General features: G+C 43.8%; 1 protein-coding gene across 1 annotated transcript in view; it reads right to left on the bottom strand.

Annotated features, from left to right (window-relative positions):
- LOC306920615 (EMILIN-1-A-like) overlaps positions 1 to 25,768 on the bottom strand; it is a 109,315-nt gene that overhangs the window by 7,398 nt on the left and 76,149 nt on the right. The window contains exons 3-12 of the mRNA XM_079497425.1: positions 16,635 to 16,816; positions 14,996 to 15,222; positions 13,725 to 13,925; positions 11,961 to 12,231; positions 10,774 to 10,956; positions 8,687 to 9,333; positions 6,235 to 6,613; positions 4,428 to 4,745; positions 3,444 to 3,692; positions 2,760 to 2,954 (exon numbers count right to left, since the gene is read on the bottom strand). Of these exons, the coding sequence (XP_079353551.1) occupies positions 2,760 to 2,954; positions 3,444 to 3,692; positions 4,428 to 4,745; positions 6,235 to 6,613; positions 8,687 to 9,333; positions 10,774 to 10,956; positions 11,961 to 12,231; positions 13,725 to 13,925; positions 14,996 to 15,222; positions 16,635 to 16,816 (2,852 nt within the window). The remainder of the gene's footprint in view (positions 1 to 2,759; positions 2,955 to 3,443; positions 3,693 to 4,427; positions 4,746 to 6,234; positions 6,614 to 8,686; positions 9,334 to 10,773; positions 10,957 to 11,960; positions 12,232 to 13,724; positions 13,926 to 14,995; positions 15,223 to 16,634; positions 16,817 to 25,768) is intronic.

The following is a 25,768-nucleotide window of genomic DNA, read 5'->3' as shown; positions in this document are numbered from 1 at the left end:
CCTAATGGCTTCTCAAACTGCTAAACTACTTTGTTTAAACCCATTCTGACCTGAGATCAGATTCTAAAAATGTCTTCTACATCCTGGCAGTTTAATGAAAAAGCTATGTTTCTATGTCTGTCGTTCTTCGATTTTTCAAAAACAGCAGACCTACAAGCTCGTAGCGCGCCACTCGGTGGCGCGCTATGAGCTTGTAGATCTGCTATTTTTCAATAGCTAAAGCATAACATAATGCTAACACCAAAAGGGGTTCCCGCCCCCAAAATGGGTTAATTTCTTGCTTTGTTTGTCTCTCCTATAAAAGGGTCATTTAAGGTTAGCCTGCTTTGCTTTGAAAGGAATCCAATCTCTCAGACTGGACAGCGTTAGGTTTAGAACTTTTAGAAGTACACATAACACGGTACATGGACACATGGGTTTAGTTTAACACCGTTCGTCCTTGTAGAAGTCCCATTTCACAGTATGGATCCTGCATCTTTGCTGCATTAATACTGTAGACCAGTGTTTATCAAACCTTTTAATTTCACCTTTTAATATATATAACCCTTAGAGTATATATGAATAGAGACGGCACCCGAGTTCTCCTCCCATCCACTTGCATTAAGTTGCTCAAAAGCGCATGAGGCGATTTCACTGTGCATTCTGGGTAGGTGCATTCATGAACGCGCTGCCGCTGACTATCATTGTAGGCATTCAGCGTTCACGTGTCATCGTGAACGTGCACAATGATAGTCAACGGACCAGCGCGTTCATGTGTTTGGGCCCACGCTGCAATATCAAATTCGGCCACTATGTCCATTTCGCCTCAGGGTTTCATCCGGGTGCCGTCTCATTCATATATACTCTAAGATATAACCCCATAGGCTATATAGGGATGGAGCTTGGTATTGATAACGATCACCTTATCGATCAGGCTTATCCAGCCGGGTTCTTATCGAGCCCACTAGCATTTGCTATTATTTAGTGGAAAGACAGTAAAGAGACAATAAATTCTGAACAAAACCAGTATCTTTTACTAGGCCCTTCAAATACAGTACATTTCTAACAGGCCAATTGACCTTTTCACCAATAAAATAATCTTAAAGAAACTGTTTTGTTTACCCTGGCAGCGCTGGTTGGCAGGTATCAATACACTTTTAGACCGACATGTTTGTGCCAGCATGGATGATTACATTTATTTCTTGATCGCCTCTTGCCATGATTGTTTGAACATGATGTCATGGGCCGTCCATAACAGGCTTGATAAGCCCAAAACGTATTGATAACGGGTACTCAATGAGCTTGTTATCGGATTTTATCGGGTATCGGTTATCGAGCTCCATCCCTACCCATATATAGAATAACTCCCTGAGAGTGCACAAATGGAAACAATGGACCCGTAAGCGTCCATTAAGCATCCATTTGGATCCCCTGAAGGAAGCTATACCCTACTTCATCAATGCTTCCACTGAATCCACTATTTCCCCCATCAATTGCCCTTGTTGAAAAATTTGGAAGAAAAAGTGCAGCATTAAATGCAGCATACGTTATTGTATAGTGGAACAGCTGAACGTCACGAAAAACACCCAAACCTCTATGCAGCAACACAGGGCCTATAATGCAGGACAAACAAGAGGTACGGAATTTAGATTAAATACTTGCTTAAATACCGGAAAGAAACCACCTAACTCCAAAATTTTTCATTTTTCAGGAAATGAAGAAAACAAAGCAATACTGCCTCATCAAAGTTGGTGTTGTGACTTTATATATTGTCAATTACTCGCATGTGAGAGGGTGAGGTGCTGGAGTTAGTGGGCTTTAGCAGACATTTTGAGGGTCCAATGGATTTAAAATGGCCGGTCAATGACCCGCGAAATGACGTCATTTTGTAGTTTTAGCTTGGCAAGGTCTACTGAGGTGCCCGGAAACAGGGCCCTTTTTCCACTGGGGTTGAACCAGTTTGGTTATTTCTTTCCCCCGCCTAATATTAAACGAGAGTTTTATATTATATAAAAGAGTTTTATATGCACTGAGTTGGTTAACCAAAAAATGGCCGCGGGTTCCATGAAAGCACCAAGGTTCCAATAATCTAGAACGCAACGCAGTTATTTTGGTGGAATCGCGGGGCTTGAGAGTGTACAAATGGAACCAAATGGACCAGTTCCATTTGTACACTCTCAGACCCCCTTTCCACCGGTTGGTTCCCAATGGGAACCGGTTCAGTTCTTTTTGGTTCTTAGTCCATGAGCCAGAGCTCCAAAATTGGTGGGAAAAACTAGACCTATATTAAATTGTTTATAGGTTTATAGGATAGGAAGTAAATTAATACATGATAACCCTTCCACAGTAGTAGCTTTTCCATATTTTCGATTATTTTGCACATTTTCCTACATAATGCCTCATTTGCATATTTAAAAATGTAAAATTTGTAATACAATAAATCATTGTCTTCGTGCAAGTACTCAATTGGGGAAGTTTCATGGTGATAACAATCTAATATAGGTATGGTTTTGCACACTCAATTCAAAATTAACGTTCCAATTTTGGAGCTCTGGCTCATGGACTAACCGGTGGAAAAGGGGCCCCAGAGTTAAATAATAAACACTGATACTTTACAGTGTAGATTGAGGTCCCAGAGATTAAAAAAAAATAAAGTGTTCCCAAAGGGAGCCTGTGGCCTAGTGCGTCACAATCAATCCTTCAAATGAGAGAGGTTGAGAGAGCCGCTGGGAAATAGAATAGAATGGAGTACAGTAGGAGTACAATATAGGTGGACTTGCCGGTCAGGTCTTGCTCCGAGAGGCCGTCCAGCTCTTTGAGGATGTATACGACCGAGGAGTTGAGGCTCTTGATCCGGCCGTGGACGCCGTCCATCTGCGTGGTCTGGATGTAGTCGATGAGGCCTCCGTGTGTGACCACGGTGCTGTTCAGACCGCTCACGCAGCTCCACAGCCCCGACACGTGCTTGTTCAGACCTGAACCATATGGGGAGAGCATTTGTGACTAAATTTGACTGAGGGACTGCCATTGGATTTTTTTTTAATTTTCGTTTTTTCATGTCATGAAAGCAGGGAATCATAGCTTCAAATTGACATATTGGTTGTTCAGTTTGACCCACCAGTTTTGGAGATATGGCTTATAGAGTAATGTCTTGCAGAGAAACAGCGAGTTGAGAAAACAGGCTTAAAAGTTCACTTCTGTGGTCTCTAACATTACACCTAGCTAGTAGCTACATGTTTAAGCATTTATTTCATATTTACATGTTGATTTCAGCTCTGACACTTATTTCAGACATGCTCTAGTATGTGAAGAGTCATAATAATAATATTAAATAAAATAAAGGGGAAAGCCACAAAAAAAAACAAAAAAAACAAATGGGTCTTGAAAAATGGGGGGTGGTCTTATAAAAAGAGTCGTCTCACATTCAGCACAATATGATACATTCTGTGTAGTCGATCTCGTACCGTCTTTGATCCTCTGCAGGGAGTCAGAGACACCGTCCAGACGACCACACACTCCCTCCATCTTGGACAGCCTCTTCTCCAGGCCGTCCCCGGAGCGCTTGCAGTCTCCCATCTCCACCACCAGGGTGCTCTCGAAGCGCCGCACGTCCCTGTCCATGCCCTCCAGGCGGTCGCGGCTCTCCTCGATGTGCTCCGTCACCTCCTGCTGGATCTTGTCCAGTTCCGTGATGATCTTGTCCTTGGTGTTTCCTGTGTGCGCAGCAGTGCCAAACGTACTCGGTTATCGGTTATCTCATCTCATTTTTCATTCTGTAGACATTTTTTAAGCACAGCTCAAGACCCACTTCTACACCCTTGCTTTTAATTTGATCTTTTAATTTTTTGTTATTCATGTCCTCACTGTATTGCATTACTGCTCTTGTTTTTCTTTTCTTCCCAGGTCAAAATGGGTTAAATGGCACAGGGGGAGGCTGTGAGGTGGAGGGATGTATGAAAAGTGAACTGGTGTTCTGGTTAAAAGACCGCCTAAAAAATGAACCATACAATTGAGGGCGTATGTGTTGAGCTTGTTAGCGAGCTGAATACACACAACGCACTCACCCACGTTGTGCTGTGTGACGCGGGTGAGATGTGATCACTGAACCACCTTTACCAAACAGTTGAAGAAGCGGCGTGTACGTGCGGTAGTATACGGTAGGGCATTAAGCAACTAGTCAACTAGTTTACTAGTCTACTAGTAAATCCACTAGTCAACCTTGTTGGTACTAGTTGACTAGTTGATAAAAAAAAATAGTTATAGTTATAGTCACCATGTACACAGTTTTTCAATGTACAAATATTTATTAAAAAAATAAATAAAATAAAAAGTTTTTTTTTTTTTTTTTTTTTTACATAATAGGTAGTTAAACAACTAGTCGACTAGTAAACTAGGCAACTAGTCAACTAGTAAAAATGACTAGAAGTGAATGCCCTAGTATACGGTACCTAGGTCGGTGATGACGCTGCCGTGCTTGTGCACGGTGTGCTCCAGGCCCTTCAGCGTGTCGTTGATGGAGCTGAAGGTCAGGATGACGTCCGACAGCTGGCCCTGCATGGTCTTCAGCTGGTTGTTGTTCAGGGTTCCTCCGATCACGCTGTGGCCGTCCAGAGACTTATCCGAGTCCAATCCACCCTCTCTACCGGGAACGCCGCCGCTACCGCTGGTGCCGCCCGCTCCACCAGCTCCACCGCTGGTACCGCCGGCTCCACCAGCTCCACCCATGGTACCACCGACTCCACCGCCGGTACCACCAACTCCACCTCCTGTAAGAGTAGTAAGAGGAAAGAGGAAAATGTATAAGCCACTTTTACAAGGTCTCCAGAGAAAACGGCAAAGTTCCCTGTTGCGTTGTTACTTTTTTCTCAGCGTTTTTTAACCCATTTAGACCTGACCTCAACATTTAAAAAAAATCTTCTAAATCCTCCAGTTTTCTGAAATAAATATTTTCACGATTTTTCATAAATAGCAGATCTACAAGCTCGTAGCGCGCCACTCGGTGGCGCGCTATGAGCTTGTAGAACTGCTATTTTTCAATAGCTAAATTATAACAATGTTTAAAACACCAAAAGGGGTTCCCGCCCAAAATGGGTTAACACGGATACGCAACAGTGACTGAAAGCGCTGTTGTAGTGTGCATGCCAGGTGGCTAGGTGGCGCTGACGCACTGCCAGATAGACCAGGCACGCATGCGTAGCAGAACCACTTCTCCGTTCTACTTCCTATGGTGCATTTATATAGCGCCTTTATCCAAGGCTTTCGTTTGTTTACATCATGGTTTACATGGGTGCAGTACTAAGTTCCGACACATGTTTTATTTGGTCCGACGGTCATTAGACCGTCAACCTATATCTATCCCTAACTAACCATAACCAAACCTAACCATAACCAACCTACCTCTATCCCTAACCTAACCATAACCGCAAGCACGCGAGCAGCGAATGTTCGAGCGGTAGTCCGACCGTTGTTCCTGCATGTCGGGAACTAATGCTCCGTCGGAATTGCGTCCGAGATCCCGGTTTACCAATAAGAGCGAGCGGCTCACGAGTCGCTACATTTGTATTCGTAGGACGAGCGGGGCGAGGGAGCGCTTGCTCGTTCTAGGAACTTCTAATAGCGTCTACGGCTCTGCACCAATGTAATAAACATAAGCGACGTGAGCCGACGTCAGCCATGATGTCACACGTTTTGCGGATTCATCGTTTTGGCCCGTTTTCAACCCCCCGTTTTCAACCCCCCGAAAACGGCATTGTCGTCTAAACGGGCCAATGCAAAACGGTACTTTATTTCTATGGAAGCCATTCTCGTGTAAAAAGGGGCCTTATTCTCTGACAAAGACGTAGGAACTAATAATATTGAGGAAAGTAGGGTTGGCAGGCCAGCAGATGGACGGATGGATTGATTCTATGGACGGATGGAGGTAGGTATATAGTTGAGACTATTCTAACTAGGATGACCATATATATTGAAATGTATTTCCTTTAGAGGATAGCCCCTTGAGATGTATCATCTCGTTTTAGAGGGGGTCCTCGGGCACAACACAATGAATACAGTACATGGACAAAACAATACATTAAACATGTCGACACAGAACAATACACTGACAACATCAACAAAACATAGATGCTCTCCAAACCACTCAAACACTACATCAAGACCAGAAGCAACTGCACTGAAACACCTACCAAAATACTAATAATAGTGATACTAATAATGAAAATAATAAAAATAAAGATAAAGATATAGAACACTAACCCGTGGGTCCGTCCAGTCGGATCTTGCACTGTCCCGTACATCTCTGCACGTCCTCCCTGAGCCGGAACACCTCCTCCCGCAGCCCGGAGCACGCCTGGGAGCACAAGTTCTTCTGCCCCAAGCCCGTCCCGCCGCCCGCTCCGCCGCCCGTCCCGCCCGCTCCGCCGCCCGCTCCGCCGATGGCGTCGATGCGTCTCCCGAAGCGGTCCAGGGCGTGCTGGGTGTGGTTCTTCAGCTTGCGCAGCTCGTCCTCCATCCGGCTGCACAGCTCGCAGTCGTGGCCCAGCGTCTCCACCTCGGTGACGATGCGGTTGAAGTGCTCCCCGTGGTCTCCCGTCAGAGCCTTGATCTTGCGCACGTCGTGGCTCAGGTCGACCACCTTTAATCGTAACAGGATAAACATTATGAGAAATATTGTGTTGATTCCTTGAGGCACCGTTCACACAGGAAATACTTTAAAGATGGAGCGCCGTGATTTTTGTACTTTTTCTGTTTTGTACGTGTCTATGGAGTTAACATTACTCTAATACAGGGGTTCTCAACCTTTTTGGCTGGGGACCCCAGGAAATGCTTTGGCCATGTCTCGTGACCCCTGCCCCGCCCCCCATCCCCACCGCCAATACAAACTGACTGCAAAAATAACCTTATAATAGAGAAAATATATCATAATTGAATACTGAAACCAGATATAATCATTAAGGAAAGTTTATGCATGTACTATGTGTAGGCCTATTATATAAACTCTTCATTTCCATATTCCAGCCATTCAGTTGAAAAAATAATAATAATACAAAAATTGGAAAATAATTTGGGGACCCCCAAAAAGAATTTGGCGACCCCCTGAGGGGTCGCATCCCACGGGTTGAGAACCCCTGCTCTAATAGACCCCCAGGTGTGGTTAGAATATTAAAATATGTCTTCCCTGTGTATTTTTGCTTTCTTCCTGGAAGCTAAAAGCCTCCGAGTCAAAAGGCTCAATCGAAAATACACCACTTTAGTGACGTCATGAAATCATCCCCTCCTCTTACCCCTCCCCCATTATCATAACATACATCAGGGATACTCAAATAGCTGAACATGTGGCATGGGGCCAGGGGCCGGTTGATAAAATGACAACATTAATGATTATTTCCACATAACAAGTGCTATGTGCATTATTTTATGGCTTGCCCATTTTCTCTCTTTTGAATAATTCTGTGCAATTAGCACATTCAACACAAACAACTGTTTCCATAAAACAAACTAACATAGGCTACTTAGGCCTATTTAATTCAGGCAAAAGGAGAAGAGAGAGAGCAAGGACATGTGTTTGTGGCTCAAACATTGTCTAATATTGTTTTAGAGCAGTGGTTCTCAAACATATTCATGCCAAGGACCCCCAATATCTTTTCAATCTACTTTACACAAAAATAATCCCAAAATTGCTTATAAACAGATTTGGCAACACTGGCCAGAAAGGACCAGTGTTCTTCTTTTTGGCTTATTTTTTTATAGACCTGGTTGCTTGTTTCTGCCATAGAGCTATACTGGCAACACTTCTGGCTGCTCGTCGTCGCGGGACTGTGGAGTCTGTGTCAGTCCCAGAGATGGGACTGTGGAGTCTGTGTCAGTCCCAGAGATGGGACTGTGGAGTCTGTGTCAGTCCCAGCTCCGTGACTGGGAGATGGGACTGTGTGGAGTCTGGATAGAACTTTCTGTTACAGTTAAAAGTACCACACAACTGAAAAGTAACGCGACTGTGACTGCAAGTTAGAAACTTTTGTGGTTATAACGAGGCACAGCTGTTTACAATGCGATGCAAAATTAACAGCGGGGGGCTTTGCTTTTGGTCTGGATGAATTGCACAGGTTTCTCAAGCGCTTTTTTTTGGAGTGGAACGTACGACAAGAGCAAAGCTTTTGTGAAATGTAAATGGAAGGCAGTTACTAGATATATATATAAACATCCTAACAAGGGGTCTGGGAAGGGAGTGCACTGCAAGAGGGGCTTTGATAGCGTTAAACAGAGGCGCGTTTGTCAACACTGCAGTCACCCAGATTTCATGGTGCTGCTGTATCGATACAGCAGCCTCTCTAGAGAGAAAAAAAAATACACCACTATAGCCCACATTAAACTAAAGACGTTTTCAAGACGTTTTGGCCGTTATCTCTGGAAGGGGAGGTCCAATTTGCTCAGTTTAAAGTGTTTTGGATACGTTAAGCACATTGGATTGGCCCACGATATCGCTGCCATACATTATAACATTATCAACAGCAGTGAGCAAGGCTTAAGTTCAGGTGCTAAGGTGGAAACCAGGTATGCTTAATGAACTGGTGGGTGTGGCCACATAAAAACATAATTTTAACACGAATTTGAAAAAACAACAACAAAGAAACAATCTTCCTCCTAGTATAATCAATCATAGTAGCTGATGATCATGTTTTAGGAGGGGAGGGGGAAAAGAGCTTTTCACCTTATCCAGCAGGGAGTCTCCGGACACCGAGAGGTTTTTGAGGTGCGTGTTGAAGCGATGGATCTGATCTTCGTTGGCGACCACCCTCCACTCCAGGCTCTTCTCCGTGTTCTCGCCTCCCGCTCCCGGCAGCCTGCCGCCCGTCCCCCCTCCTCCTCCTCCTCCTCCCACCCCTGGCCTCCTACCGTCCCACCTCCCTCCGCCCGTCGTCCCCCCTGTTCCTCCTCTGTCTCCGTCACCTCTTCCTCCTCCGCTGCTGCCACCACCGGCCCCCCCGACGCCTCCCGACCCTCCTTCCCTCCCCCCTCCTCCTCCCGTCGTCGTCGTCCCGCAGCCGCACTCCTCCGCCCTGCGGTCCAGGAGCGCCGTGGCGTTCTCCAGCCGCGCCAGCCTCCCGTCGTGGTCGCCCACGCGCTTCTTCACCAGCTCCACGTCCGACTCCACGTCGCCGATGCGGAAGGCCTGGTCGTCGAAGCGGTCCAGGAAGACGGTGCGCAGGTCGCCCAGCTCGCGGTGGAAGTAGTCCTTCAGGTCGCCCTCCACGTAGGAGCAGCTCTCCTCGGTGCGCAGCAGGCTGCCGTTCAGACGGCGCTCCAGCTCCCGCAGGCGCGCGTCCAGGCGCTCCTCCGTCACCGCGCCGCCGCCTGCTGTCACCGTGCAGGAAAGTGTTATGACTGTGATTAGCGGTTTGGAATCATGTGTTTGGCGTTGAACATTGGAACCTATAAATCAAAATTACATTTGAACGGGACCCTTCTCTGCTTCCTCCACAGGTGTTATACTAATGAAGGCTCTGTTCCATTCTGCTTGGTCCAACAGAGTCAGGGTGCTGCTATTGTGCGTTTTGGATCACTGGAAACACTCTGCTACACCTGTGGGTCTCAAAGTGTTCTTGAGTGTGTTCCAAATGGCCCCGTATGGGTGTGTGAACTCTGAGAGTGTACAAATGAAACCAAATGGACCCCCGTAAGGGTCCATTTGGTTCCATTTGTCCACTCTCTGAATTATGGGGGTCCTTGAAATGAAGAAGTTTGAGAACCACTGCACACTAAATGGAACAGAGCCTTAATTAGTATCATTGGTAACACCTGTGAAGGAAGTAGGGAAGTGACCTGGAAGTAGGAAGAGTTGCATATAGCCCATTGTCATACAAATGATTGTGATTAACGGTTTTAAATCATGTTTTTGAACATTGAATATTGGAAATTATAAATCAAATTAATTTGAAACCCAACTAGAAAAAGTGCCCCTCAGCCGCACAGGTCTCTACCAGGGCAGGTCAGGTTGTGGCCTCCTGGTGGCGCTATAACAGGCCAATGTGAAAAGGATATATTCCTCAGCCTAGTAGGAAAGTCTGTGAAAGATTTCACGTAAATTTCACGCTCCGTTCATGATTTGAGGCTTTTTGTTCAAAACGGGCCAATCCTGCAAACTTTGAAAGCCAATGTTAGCCAATTAGGATGGAATATGAAATATCGGACGGATCCATCTTGAACACATGACTATAGAGATAGTGTGTAACGATTTGCGGGATTTTTGGACAGAATCTGGAGGAGTAATATCAAAAAATGCTTTTCAAAAGTCGGCCTCCTGGTGGCTCCATAAATTTGGGGCAGAGGTTCATCGTTGTCATCCAGGGAGTGTGCGTGCTAAATTTGGCATCGACTGGGTTAACGGTGCCGGAGATTAGCTGGTAACAGACGGACGGACGGACACACGGACGGGACGGACACACACACGGACAGACACAGACACGGACGGAGTGCAACACATACTCTCTCCCCATGCCTTCAGCCTGGTGGAGACAATTAACATAAACGACCCATAGTACCAAGGTAACCAATAATTACAAACAAATAAGGTGCTATGGCCAAAATAAGAATGTAAACGATTTCCGATGATTATGAAGAAATAATAATTGCGATTATCTCAAACAACCTCAATCAGGCGATTAGTGAATAATTGGGGCCTACCTGTCCCTCCACTTCCAACGCCAGGGAATCGTCCACCACCACCACCTCCACCTCCACCGTTTCCACCGACACCTCCACCACCTCCACCGACACCACCACCACCTCCACCGACACCTCCACCACCTCCACCGACACCTCCACCGACACCACCACCTCCGACACCTCCACCGACACCGACACCACCACCACCTCCACCGACACCTCCGACACCTCCACCGACACCGACACCACCTCCACCTCCGCTGCCACCGTGGCCTCGTCCCCCTGCACCACCTCCTCCTGCACCTCCAATTCCTCCTGCAAGGTTTTATAATAGTTGGACTCATTTGTTTCTAATTCAGTTAGTTTTAGTTCGTTTTTTAGAGCGGGGTTTGATAGTTTTTATTTATTTAATTACTGAAAACGTTGTGACAACGCTTAGTTTCAGTTTAGTTTTTATTAGTTTATTAGTAAGGTGTGTTCAGACGTGGATGGTTAGACCGGCGTGATTACATACAAAGTCAACGCAAAGACGAGAAGTTGCGCGAGCGCCGCGAACGGGCGCGCCGCGACCTGGCGCAGCACAAACGGGACGAACCGAGGCGGATATTTAAATTCAAGTCTGAACGCACCTTTAGTGTTATTAATACTAAATACTCAAGAAAAGATAGCATTTAAAAAAAAAAGAATATTCAGTTGCAGATTAAGCGTAATAAATAAATTGACAAAAATGAAAACTAAGGGCATTTTGTCAATCATTTCAGTTAGTTTTAGTTTGTTTTGTAAACACACCATACAGTTTCAGTTAGTTAACGTTCTTCTTCTCCTTTTCCAGTTTTTATTTAGTTCAGTTAACGAAAAATGTTTTTTTAATTTGAGTTCGTTTTTTTCCGTTAGTTTTAGTTAACCCATTTAGGCCTGAGGACGATTCACAAATCTCTTCTAAATCCTGACATATTTCTGAAAAACACATGTTTCTGTATCAGTGGTTCTCAAACATTTTCATGTCAAGGACCCCCAGAATTATGTGTAGGGCGACCCCCATCTGAAAATATGTTGTTCCAGGGGACCCCCCCCCCAGAAGCAAACATATGAGTTAAAAACATTCGCTGTGAAAGAATATATATTCAAAGCTCATAGGCGCGCTACGAGCTTGTAGGTCTGCTATTTTTGAAAAATCGAAGAACGACTGACATAGAAACAGCTTTTTCAGAAAACTGTCAGGATGTAGAAGACATTTTTAGAATCTGATCTCAGGTCAAAATGGGTTAAAACACCAAAAGGGGGTTCCCGTCAGAAATGGGTTGAACTATAATAATAACCTCCTCCTCCGGCGCCGCCCAGCGCCGTGTCCAGGCGGTTCTGGATGTCGTCGTAGCTCTCCGAGGCCGAGCTGATCTTCCGCTCAGCGTCGGTGACGCGGTCCTTGAGGTCTTGGACGTTGTCGCAGCAGCCCTGCGAGCGCGCCACCTCGCGCCTCATGCCCTCCAGCCGCGCGTGGTAGCGCGCGTCCACGGCGCTCAGTTGCTTCTCCAGGGCGCGGATCCGCTCGCGGTCCTCCTGCTGCTGCCGACTCAAGTCCTCCACGCCCGCCTGCAGGCGTAGGAAAATAAAAATAAAACATTGTTTAACAACAGTGGTTTTCAACCCTTTTCTCTTTAAATATTTTTTATCCCACGATTTTGTAACCCATTTTTCACCCCTGTGTCAATGATCTAATGTGATCCTGGGCTCTGCACACCCTCCGCCAGCCTAGTCCCCATATATGGGGGACATGGGGAGAGCAACGGACTTGAACTCATGCTTCCTTCATGCCTGAGTGTCCAAGTTGCTCCTTTACACCTGACAGGGAGGAGTTTCCCTGGTTGGACGTAGCGCGTGGAAGGAACACGTTATTCCAACCAGTTCCTTTCCCCTCCATCAGGCGCCCCGGCTGGCCAGGGGGAGGTAGTTTAGAGACCAGGATTACTGCATGTTTTTTGTGAGGGTACCTATACCTAGGGGACACGGGGAGAACATGCAAACTCCACACAGAAACTCCACCAGCCAACCCCGCCTCGGGTATGGGCACTGATGACGCGGAGGAGGAAACACGCCGCCATTCACCTTTTCATATCAAGGTCCATTATTTATTTGGTTATTTGAGCCACGGAAGACCATTTTAATGAGATTTTAGCCTCTCCGGGTACAATTCATATTTTGTGGTTGTTACAATTCCAAAAATGTTGCAAATGTTGATGAAAATAAAAACAAGAATTGACGAACATCATTTAACTACCAGCTGCGTTATTATATCTGCAGAATTGTGCTATGAAATGTAAATATCTGTGTCTATCTGTATTTGGGTGTGTGTTATTTGTTATTTGTTATTTGTGTGTTATTTATTATTGGAGAGGTCGGCTAGATGCAAAAAGCGTCTGGTTGCCTAGAGACGAGGCAGCCAATCAGAAAGATAGGTGACTACGGCAGCCAATGAGATGATAAGTTGCCACTACCAACCTGATAGATTGTAGACCAGCCTGCTTCGCAGCTGGTAAAAACATTCTACATTCTCTAATTGTGTAGACTTCTTGTAAATTGGCCAACATGTATGTATGTTTATAAACTGATTCAGGGTACATGTGCTTTGGTCTGGATTTCTCCTTTAACCCATTTTGACCTGAGATCAGATTATAAAAATGTCTTCTACATCCTGACAGTTTTCTGAAAAAGCTGTGTTTCTATGTCAGTCGTTCTTCGACTTTTCAAAAATAGCAGACCTACAAGCTATGAGCTTGTAGATCTGCTATTTTTCAATAGCTAAAGCATAACATAATGCTAACACCAAAAGGGGTTCCCGCCCAAAATGGGTTAACCCGTTAAGGACTGGAACGCATCTGTGTCAATTTAGCTATTAACCACTTTAACCAAGTACATATAATTTCTGGGGGTCCTTGACATGAAATAGTTTGAGAACCAGTTAAGAAACATAGGGTTTTTCAGAAAAACCGTCAGGATTTTAGAAGACATTTGTATAGAATATGGTCTCAGTCCTAAACGGGTTCAAAGTTCAAACGTGTCATTGGAGCATGGATTGAGCGCTATACCTGGCAGGAGGAACAGGAGAGCGACACCCTCCTTTCCAGCTCTCTCAGGATCTCCTCTTTCAGGGAGTTGAAGCCTCCTCCTCCTCCTTTAGCGCCTCCTCCTCCTCCTCCTCCTCCTCCTCCAAGCAGCTCGCCGTCCAGATCGTTGCCCTTCCCGTTCACCAGATGGTTGTTGATGCTGACCAGAGTCTTGTCATGGGCCTGGGGTTAGGAGAGGAAAGCAGAATGCTTAAACGAATGAGACAATGCAGACGATACAAGATGACAGCGGTTCTCAAACATTTTCATGTCAATGATATATATACGTATTTGGCCCCAGACCCCCTTTCTGAAAAGAACCGCTGTGAGATTTGTCAATTTTTTTTTCCAAAAATTAGCTAAACAATAAAATAGAGCTTAATACTTTCAGCGCCATTGCCGACGATTAAAGTCAATTGACGCCTAATTTTGATACTGACGCTTAACGCCATTGCCGACGGCCTTTGGCAATTGCGCTTTTATGGCGCGTTCGATTGCTCGAGCCATAATGCTACTCACGTTAGCCGGTTAGCTAGCTGTGTTGTTAGCACAGCACTGGATCGCCCATCTTAGATCGTCGTCGCCATAATAATCTATCTATAATAATCTATAATTCTATCCATTTCTTTCAATCGCCTGTATTCCTTGTCCCAGATGGCATTTTGGTCAAAACAGCGTTTCTTTGACGGCACAGATATGACGATCTGGAGCTCTGCAGAGCTCCGGTCTGGCTTCAGATGGTAAACAAGGCCTGTCCGCTCCGTGTAGTTTCCTAGGTTATGACTACTGCTCATGGACCGGAAATGGCGGCTTTTCAAAATGAGAGCTCAAATAAAAAAAATGCTGGCGTGAATTAGATCCTAATTTTTCAATAAATGATAGCGGCCTAAGTGTTAAGTGTTTAAACTGTTTCTCATTTTGCTGGCTGGAAGGGGCCATAGCTTTCTCCTGGATTTAACAGGAGAAATCAAGAAGGGGTCATAGCTTATTTCTCCTGGATTCTCTTCAGTAAGGAGCTGTGCACACAAGAGTTTTGAATTGTTTCGAATTGTATGCCAACATATAGGTTACATAACACCAGACGCGTGTTTTGTTTTTGTCACAACATGTCTCGCTTTTTTAAAACGTGAAATGTCGCTGCTGGATAAAATGATCAAATCAAATAAAATGCATCAGATAAAATGCCATTTTATAGACAGACAGACAGACAGACAGACAGACAGACAGACAGACAGAAGCCGCGGCCGCCTCACCTGCGTCCGGTTGTCCAGCTGGTCCAGCTTGGTCTGAATGCTGTGGATGGTCTCTGTGATGGCCGGCTGGGCGGCGTCGGCGGGGTTCCGTCCTCCATTGGAGCCTTGGAAGCGGTCGTTCATCCCCCTCAGGGTGGACTGCACCTTGTTGAGCTCCTTGGTCAGGCTCTGGACCTTCTCCTCCAGCTGTCTCATCTTGTCGCCGTCCCCTCGTTCCGGTTGCACGCCTATACAAACAAACCAACCGTAGATCAGATTCTACAAATGTCTTCTACATCCTGACAGTTTTCTGAAAAAGCTATGTTTCTATGTCAGTCGTTGTTCGATTTTTCTAAAGCATAACATAATGCTAACACCAAAAGGGGTTCCCGCCCAAAATGGGTTAAATACATGTAGATCAGTGGTTCTCAAACTTCCACTGGGGGGAAGCGGTCGCGGTAAAACAGAGAGGAAACTGTGAATACGGCGAATCGAGCCGCCTGGGTGGCGAGTGTGGAATCTCCTTCGCGTTTGGGGGGGTCACGCCCCCCCTCGCGACATTCCCTATTTGCGGGAATCTGGGGGACGAAGATTTACGATTTTGTCCACATCGGGTACAATGTTGATTTTGTTTTTATTTTAAAAAGTAAATCAATTTCATAACTGTGTGGAAAAAATGTTGTGTATAACAGACTGAAAGACAAAGGTAAGTAAAGTAAATGTACTGTAATGTTAATGTTTTTGTATATTTTCCATGTTCTTTTGATGCTCGCTTTGAATGCGTTCAACTTTTATTTTTGTGAAATGACAAAGGAACATGGATACTGTTCATTCAAGTGCTGTGGATGATATAACACATTTGAAAGGGGAAAGGGTGACTGCTGTTTAAATCACAAGTTATGAGCTTTCTATCTAGCACCTCTGCTGGAACACTCCATCATCGCAGTTCCTGTTTACACTGCACACGTGCAAACCTCCCGCAGGAGACCGGGCCACACACACCTCCGTGCACATTCCTCTTTAATGTTTCTAGTTGTCTTGCAGGATACAGGACAGACAAGTGAAATTGGAAGTAATTGCACAAAGATATGAGCAGAGAACATTAGAACTGGAACAATAGAAAACTGAAGTTGATAAAAAAAGAAAAGGTACTCTCCCCTGATTGGTTGAAAATGTGCAACCCACCTGAAAATGTATTTTCTGTTTATTAAAGGGCCGGAGAAGGGACCCCTGTTACTGAACAAACACATTGGGCTAAATTATGTGTATACCTTTTACTTACATTATACTGGGTTGTGCTTTGGGCAGGATACTGCCAACATTGGTGTTTTTTGTGCTGGATATGTCGGTCTATATACTATTGTATTGTGGTATTTTGCTGTTCCTTATTGATGGTGCTTCTGTAATGTTATTTCTTACCTTTGTATTGCTGTATCCGACAGTACTATTCGTACTCTGTATCTGTAACTCTAACTGCTGTACTGCCTCTTGGCAACTGATTTAGCTCAATACAGGTCTATCTATGTATGTTGGGTTACCGGTATGTCTTTACAGTACTATATGTGAGCGAACCCATTTGACCAGTGAAGGTAATTGTGATTCAGATTGTTGAGTGTAGATGTACATACTGTAGAGATATATGGATGTATACTGTACCCACCACCACTACTGCCTCCCTGTCCGGGCCGGGGTCTGGGTCTGGACGGTTCTACCTGGGTTCCAGAGCCGCCGACCGGACCCTCGTTGCAGTCCTCTCCGCTGTATCCGTGGCAACACTTCCACTCCATCTCTGTCACCATCTTGTAGGCCACCTTGTACTTGGGCCTCATGTACGTACGGTACCTGTACAGGGGGGGGGGGGGTATCGATATAGCAGTCAATCAATCATATCTGTAGATGTACGTTGACGAATTGATCAATGCAATCAGTCAATCGATCAATTGTCCAAGGTTTTGTGACGTCTATTATCGGATGTGCAAATAAGGCATAACCATATGTACCGATACCTTGTTTATCACATTTTGGGCGGGAACCCCATTTGGTGTTTTAAACATTATGTCATAATTTAGCTATTGAAAAATAGCAGATCTACAAGCTCATAGCTCATACAAGCTTGTAGGTCTGCTATTTTTGAAAAATCGTGAAAATGTGGCACAAACCTTTGAATAGATATTCTTTCAGAGTGAACGTTTTTAACTCAAATCTTTGCTTCTGAGGGGTTCCTGGAACAACATATTTTCAGATGGGGGTCGGTGGCCGTACATATAATTTTGGGGGTCCTTGACATGAAATATGGAGCACCACTGATACAGAAACATGAGGTATTTCAGAAAACTGTCAGACTTTAGAAGACATTTTTTAAATGTCGACGTCAGGCCTAAATGGGTTATATACTGTAGAAGCAATAGCAACTGATACCTTCTGTAGCCAGCAGTAATAACAGAACATAACAAACAACACAAACATTTGCAAAATAAGAGATGATGATACTTTGTGCCAATCTACATTGTGCAATGCTGGATTGAGCAATAAAGCGATTTCAGTTATAACTTTGGAAGGAGCACAGTACTGTCCTTGGAGAACTTTACTCAAGTCGAGAGTGTTTCTCAATAATATATACATATGTATTGTCATGGTGGTTATAGTTCTGAATAATATACATATGTATACTAGTGATGCACCGAATATTCGGCCGCAGAAAATATTCAGCAGAAAATGTCTAAAAATGCATTTTCGGCCTATTCGGTTTCGGCCCGAATAGGCCGAAAATATATCACCGAATAGTGTATGCAATTAATGCATTCGAAAGTGAATAAATGTATTATGGACCCATAGTAGTGATTATTATTTCAGTAAAGTTTTGCCATAATCAGGTAGCTTTAACCCATTTTGGGCGGGAACCCCTTTTTGTGTTAGTATTATGTTATGCTTTAGCTATTGAAAAATAGCAGATCTACAAGCTCATAGTGCGCCACCGAGTGGCGCACTATGAGCTTGTAGATCTGCTATTTTTGAAAAATCGAAAAACATAGCTTTTTCAGAAAACTTTTTTTTTTTTTAAGAATCTGATCTCAGGTCAAAATGGGTTAAGGTACGGCCATGACAGCAATGGTAGGAAAAAAAGCTATATAATATTAATCATATTCGGATATTCGGCATTTGGTTTTCGGCCAACTGTTTCCTATATTCGGTATTCGGTTTCGGCCAAGAATTTCCCTTTCGGTGCATCCCTAATGTATACGTATTGTCGTGGTGGTTATAGTAAGAAGGCTTTGTGATGTCCTGTTACTCCTGTTCTATTTTAGATTTTAGTGACACCGTAGCAGTTGTTTTTAGTCATTATTTCTCCCATATGATATGATATATTACTTTATTGTCAGTTCGCACTGAAATTCGTTTTGCGACCCAGCGGCCTTGTATGCAATACATATACACATTTGACATAACACAGGACAAAAAAAAGAAATAAAATACAGTTACATACATAGAGAACATAAGGGCAGAAAGCAATGTCCACAGCTCAGTCTAGTTCTGGCCAAAATCCTGATTAAGCCTCAGAGTTGATTGATGGACAAAAGACCTCTTCAGTCTGACCTTATTGTATGCTGGAACACCATATCTCCTTCCTGAAGGCAGCAACCTATACTCTCCATACAAGACATGGCTAGTATTAGAGGTAATATTCCTTGCTAACCTTAGGATGCTGTTATCATATGTGGATGTATAGAGCCTCTGAAGTGGTTGTCCAACAATCTTTGAACAAATGTTTAGTTGTTGCAGCATCTGTGACTTTAAGGCTACAGACAAGCATCCATACCAGGTGGTACTACAGTACTGAAGAACACTCATAATAACAGAAGTGAAAAACAAAAGAAGAATCCGTCTAATAGCACCAAAGGATCTTAAACGGCGAAGGAAATAGATTCTTTGCTTTGTTTTCTTACACACTGATTCAGTCTGATCTTTCCACGACAGTAGGTGATCTATTTCTACTCCTAGATATTTATATGAACATACCTGGTTGATCTGTTCACTATGAATAGTGATGGGGGATCTGTGTGTCTCTAGAGGTGCACCAAAAATAATCTCTTCTGTCTTTTTTGTGTTAATGATGAGAGCGTTGTTATCACTCCATTCAACCACTTTATTTACTCTGTGTTGGTGCAGTCCAGGATCACTGGAACTATCTAGAAGAGAAATTAAAGTTGTATCATCTGAGTACTTTAGAATGTACTGATCTAGTGTGTCGGTGCGACAATCAGACAGACATTCCTCAGTACGACAGCTGTCAGTATAAAGGGTGAAAAGTACAGCTGAGCTTACACACCCCTGGGGGGCCCCAACATTTGTAGTTAATGCTGAAGAGAGGCTTGTGTTCACTTTCACCCTCTGTACTCTGTTAGTAAGAAAGGAAGCATACCAGTGAATTAAGTATGGATTCAGTTCCAACTGTACCATCTTTGACACTAGTATATCAGACTGTATTGTATTGAAAGCTGAAGAGAAGTCTAAGAACAGCACCCTTGCATAATTCTTATTTGACTTATCTAGGTGTTTCGTAATTAGGTGGACCAGTGTGACAACCGCATCCTCTGTGCCGCAACCCTTTTTATAAGCAAACTGACAGGGGTCGAATTTATCTTTGGTTATACTAACAAGATGTTGTAAAAGTATTCTTTCGAGTGATTTCATAATCACTGAAGTGAGGGCTATGGGTCTATAATCCTTATGTTCTTTTGGACATTGGATTTTGGGTAATGGCTTTATGTGTGAGGTTTTCCAAGACAGAGGAATTGTGTGTGTGTCTACAGAGGTTTGAAATATTGGTTGCCACACTGGAGCCAACTCAGATGCAAAATTCTTAAGGAGGAAGGCACTGCACTCATCCGGCCCACTGGCTTTCCTTGTGTTAGTACACTGGAACACTTTCCTGACATCCTCCTCTGTGATGATGATTCTGTCTGAGGGGGCAGGTGTTACAGCCTTAAGTATATCAGTGCACTTATAAGAATTGTCCAGTGATTCGAATCTGGCAAAGAAAGTGTTTAGGTCGTCAGCAAGGCCAGGTTCATTGTCTGTCGTGATAGGTTTGGTTGGGGCTGACATTCCTGTCATAGATTTCATTGTGTCCCATACCTTTTTATGATTATTAGTCCTGAACACATTCTCTAGACGCTGGCCATGTGCCAATTCTGCCTGCCTCATTTTGTTTTTTAGCTTTTTTTCTGTTACTTTCAGTGCACTAAGATCTTTGTTTATGAAGGCTGTTTTCCTTTCATTTATTACCTCTTTTATATCCTTGGTCACATATGATTTATTATTTGGGTAGATTTTTATCTCCTTTTTCGGAACAACCAAATCGACACAGAAATTAATGTAATCATTTGTGACCATAGTGATTTCATCCAATGAACCATTTCCAAAAGTGTCCCAGTCGGTCAAGTCCAGGCATGCTTTTAGTTGTTCCCTGCTTTCGTTTGTCCATGTCCTAACTATTTTCTTTTCCAGCTTCCCCCTCTTTAGTTTTGACTTGTAAACTGGAGTTAAGCACACAACATTATGATCAGAGGTCTCTATAGGTGGCCCAACCTTGGCTACAAAAGCATTTGCAATGTTCACATAGCACTTGTCCAGAATGTTATTTTCCCTTGTTGCATCCTTTACATATTGTTCGAATCCAGGCAACACAGGGCCCTATTAAGCAAGTGGAATCTAATTACATATAATTTTACAGTTTTTAAGACGTGGGGGCGGGTGCAATGTCATATTACAATTATGGGCCAGGTAAGAAGCGCTTTCGACACCCCGTGGTGTGAGCAAAACGGCCTTGAATTAGTCATGGGAGTGTTTAAGGGAGTTTTGAGGCTTACCCAATGAACATGTCCGTACTATTCTCTTTACGACACCAGCTGATGATGCGCCCTTTTCGGCAAGTGGTATTACATTTCTGCAGACTGGCACCATAGACATGACATGACTTTGTCACATTTGGGTTAATTATTCATATTGCACTGCATGCTGTCACCTTTATGCCTCCAAAGAACAGATCCACAAGCTGTCACAGCCATGATGTGCATAGCTTGTAGGCCTATGTCTCTATTTTGTTAAGTAACTTGCAGTTTTCACTGGAAAGTCATTACAGCGGCGCAGCCATATGCTAAGGGAGGGAGATATACGCACATCGTCACTTAATTTGTTTCTGTTCTAAGCATGAAAAACAGCTGTAAAAATCTTTATTCTAGTTCATTTGATTCATAAATGAATAACTAAGACTTTGAAATGGCACCTACCTATACCTTTCAGATCGGAATGGAACTGCGAGTAGATACGCAGCATTGGCTGGCAAATTGGCAATCCATGCGTAATGTTCCCAGAATCGTCTAACCCCCGAACATACAAGTTCGTTTGATATTGTTTAATTCGATAAAAATAGAACCATGTACCATACAGCGAATGAAAGCAAGATTCCTAAGGAATATGGGGATTTTTACATTTTAAAAAACGGTTGAGAAATGAGAGAACCATGAGTGTTTATAATATCAAATATTATAAGAATAATATGAAAGACAAACGGGCTGTGAAGAGCTCAGCTCACCATCCCGACAAGGAGGAAATATAGCCTATAGTGCATGCACGTATATGCACTGACTGTTGCACACACGCTCTTTATTTGTTTCTATTGAAAAACACCAGTAAAATAACGTTTATTTTATTTTATTTCATTCAAGTCACGACGAAGGAATGAGTTGAAATGCCATACGTGCGCCATGCGTATTGCTGCGGCCCCAATGTTATGGTCTTCGCTCGTAGCATATTATTGAAGAAGAATTGAGTCGGGTGTGATACAGCGTATGAAAGCAAACCTCCCAATGAGTATGGAGATGTTTTAATTTCTAAAAAAGGTTGAGAAATGAGCGATATGTGACCCTTTATAATCTCAACGAGAAAGCCAGAAAACTCGCTGTTGCCATGTGTCATAGAAACAAGTAAATAGGTCTATAAACATACTCCCAAAAGAATCGCATATAACAGGGGTCTACAACCTATTTTAAATGAAGTGCCATGTTTTTATTTTCTAGATAGTGAGTCTGCCATATCAAGATTCCTTTTAATGACACCACATTAAAATTTCCAGCATATTTTGATTGTCCACAAATATAAAGTTCTTCCTTCTTTTTACATATTTTCTTGCACATTGTTAGAATGATCATTATAAATATATATCCCCCTGCAGTCAGAGTTCATTGTTTTAATGAATGAATGTGATGCATTGTGAGCTGGTAGATCTGCTATTTTCAAAAGTAATCTTTGAAAAAAGTGACAATTGTGGAATATTTTTGAAAAATGTTATTGAAACATTTAAAAACACAAATCTGTCATGGGGGTCACTGGCTTAGTTGGGCAAATGCATTAATCTGTGGGTCCTTGACATGGGAATGTCGCTGTGTGAGGATCACTGGTTTAAACAACATTAGGAGAAAAGCCCAAATAAGCACTTTAGAAACAAGAAAAGCAACCACAACTACCAATATTTACAAGCATCTTTGCAGAAAAAGAAGCCGCTTATAATAAACAGACATGGCAACACTCCAGCAGCACTCCAGAGCCGCTCAAGTGTAAAATGAAACAGTGCTTTTTGCTTTTAAGACGTGGTCAGACCCAGGCGGAATCGGTATGCGCTGAGTGTTTTTAGGTCAAGGGGCTTAATAGCAAATTAGCGCAAAGCGAAAATAATTAACATATGGACACTCCCCCAATGCTAAATTATGCAGGAACGTGGTATTCCATATGAGTGAGCGCTCACCACGGCTTCCATAATACGAAAAGGCGCAGAGCGAGGGCGAAATCTGTATTACCGCATGGGTTTTTCGTCTTGCTTAATAGGGCTCTACAGTGTCCAAATAACACTGGTTCAGATCTCCAAGCACGATGGCTGGTGCCTCTGGGTACTGCAGTTGAAGTTCATGTACACAGTCAGCAATGGTTTTTGCTGCTTGTATAGCTCTTCCTGGCCCTTTTGGGGGCACATAAACGACAAACAGTAGAATGCAACCAAATTCGCGGGGCAGGTAAAATGGTCTTAAAGTCATGCCCAGGATCTCTACATTAGGATCGTCACATATCCTAACTTTGACAATTGGAGGGCCTATGTTTGTAGAGCCGCTGTTTATTTTTCCCTGGTCAAACAGACCCTGGACATTACAGGCCACAAAGCCAGAATAACAGTGTTTTCTGCTTGACCACATTGAACCCTTGCTTGCGTCGTTATTCTGGGCATGATGACATACTGTAATATGCGAACATTCCGCATAAATAGCACATCTATAGCAAGCTCACAATGTGTCGCAAGTTAAGGCAAAGTGTTGTGATGCGACACTGCGATAGTGTTGCTATACGTTTGGCAGATTTGGTGTATGTTAATGGCAAAAAGGAGGGGGGGGGCAAGTACAGGTTCCTGGGGGACCACAGTCAACTGAGTGAATGGGGCTTATGAGGTTTGTTATACTTGGAAGTACCTTAGAGAGTGTTTTTGAGGGTGTGTTCTTTTTTTTTGCTAGTTGCTGACCTTGGTGCAATGGATATTGTTGCTCTCGGGCAGAAACCTTGTATCTCCACATTTCAACTATATTATTTGTAAATGAATGCCCTACTTCATCATACAAGTGTGTTCCACAAAAGTAGTGAAAATAGCCGATCTACAAGCTCGCAAGGTCTCGTGATGAAAGGCGTTGTGAGCTTGTAGATCCTGCCTATTCTTTTATTTTTTGTATATTAAAGGGGAAAACCACCCATTTTCAACATTTTACTATGTCATTAATATACCTTAGAGCTGTTGTGTGGAAATAATAAAAAAGTCCCCCCATTCTCTGTTTCCTAGAACTAGAGGTCTGAAAAAAATGATTTTTTTCATACTTACAGTTCTAGGAAACACAGAATGGGGGGACTTTTTATTATTTCCACAAAACAGCTCTAAGGTATATTAATGACAGTAAAATGTTGAAAATGAGTGGAATGCCCCTTTAACTACACCGTTGGACAAGGTTTCCCCCTCGACAGCCAACGACACGAAGTGTAAACACAGACAGGCTATATATGCGCAGGGTGGTGTGAGGTAACTCTAGTCACTGGTATTCAAACACAACCCAAACCTTGACCAAATCATTTACAGCAGGCCGGGGGAAACTGCTCAGACCACAGTGTGTTAGCAAATAATTCATCATCATCATCTTGCTCTACGTTCCGTCCAGACTAGAGCTCATGTAAATCACGGCGGCCATGTGTTCCTCTCTCTCTCTCTCTCTCTCTCTCTCTCTCTCTCTCTCTCTCTCTCTGTTGTGAGAGCCTCCAGTCGGCATGGCTGGTATGCCGAGATGATCTCGTCTTACTCTTCAAATCATCTCATCCCTGAGACCAAAGAGTGAAATATCCTTCATAACCTTCACTTCAAGAAACACACACAAAAAACTGCTGCTGCCTCTGATTGCATGCACGTGTGAGTCTGGCAACGCCCTCAACGACATAGTTCCTGTAATAAACAGTTGTTTGCCGTTTGAAGTAAAAAACAAAACAAAAAAAAGTACAAGAAATGTGAAAATCATTAATCATGTTGTTTTGGGGGTAATGAATGTACACTTAAGGGTTAGCTTTGTCAGGGTTAGACGTAGATTATTTGATTTGTGATTTAGCATTTATGGGTAGGAGTTAAGTGTGCAGGTTTTTAGGGTCAAATGGAAATTACACACGGACGGCTCCAGCTTTGAAGCTGGTCCAGAACACAAAATTCCCGGAATGGAAGCAATGGTGTGGAGGGAGAGCGGTCAGACTAGACATTAATAGAACACACTGAAGGTACAGCCCAGAGTGAGACGGCATAGGGGAGAACGGTTCTTATAATGCTTCGGAACTGTTCCCAACTTCATTTCCATCTTCTGTGCACATGTTCGGTGCTGTTCGGCAGTCGAGTCGATGAAACCGTGCAAACTCCTGGGTTTTCGATAGGGTTGTCACGATCGGATCGGGTGATCGGAAATCGGGGGGCCGATCACATCATTTTCAAATGATCGGAATCGGATATAGGGAGCCAAAAAACCTAATCGGGACATCCCCTATTGTCCACCATAAAAATAAATTATATCCATATCATGATATTAGACTGTGATATGGCATAAACGTGTTCTATAAAATATAAATATCGGCTCGGGAAAAATCGGCATCTCACTTAGAGATAGGGTGAGAAGTTCAGTCACACGAGAGAGACTCGGAGTAGAACCGCTGCTCCTTCGCCTGGAAAGGAGCCAGCTGAGGTGGTTCGGGCATCTGGTTAGGATGCCTCTTGGGCGTCTCCCTAGGGACTAGGTCCTCGACGCACGTCCCACTGGGAGGAGACCCCCCGGGGCAGACCAAGGCTCAGTTGGAGGAAACACATCGACTCACTGGCCTTGGAACGTCTCGGAATCCCCCAGGAGGAAGTCACTAATGTTGCTCTGGAGAGGGAAGTCTGGAGCATTCTGGTGGAGCTGTTGCCCCCGCAACCCGACTACGGATAAGCGGTTGAAGATGGATGGATGGAAAAATCGGTATCGGCAGATGCTCAAAATCAAATGATCGTAATGGGATCGGGAGCCAAAAAATGGGAGCGGGACAAACCCTAGTTTCCTATCCATGCTCAACGTGGCCAAAGTAGGGCTTAATGACGTAGGTCATTGGTGAATGGTATAAATGGTGCATTTCATATAGTGCCTTTATCATAGGCTGTGCATTACATTCACCCATTCACACACACACATTCACACA

Source organism: Electrona antarctica (genome assembly GCF_951216825.1).
Source record: "Electrona antarctica genome assembly, chromosome: 3".
NCBI classification, from domain to species: Eukaryota; Metazoa; Chordata; class Actinopteri; order Myctophiformes; family Myctophidae; genus Electrona; species Electrona antarctica.
The sequence above is the reverse complement of the archived record's forward strand: the minus strand, read 5'-3'. Positions and strand labels throughout refer to the sequence as shown.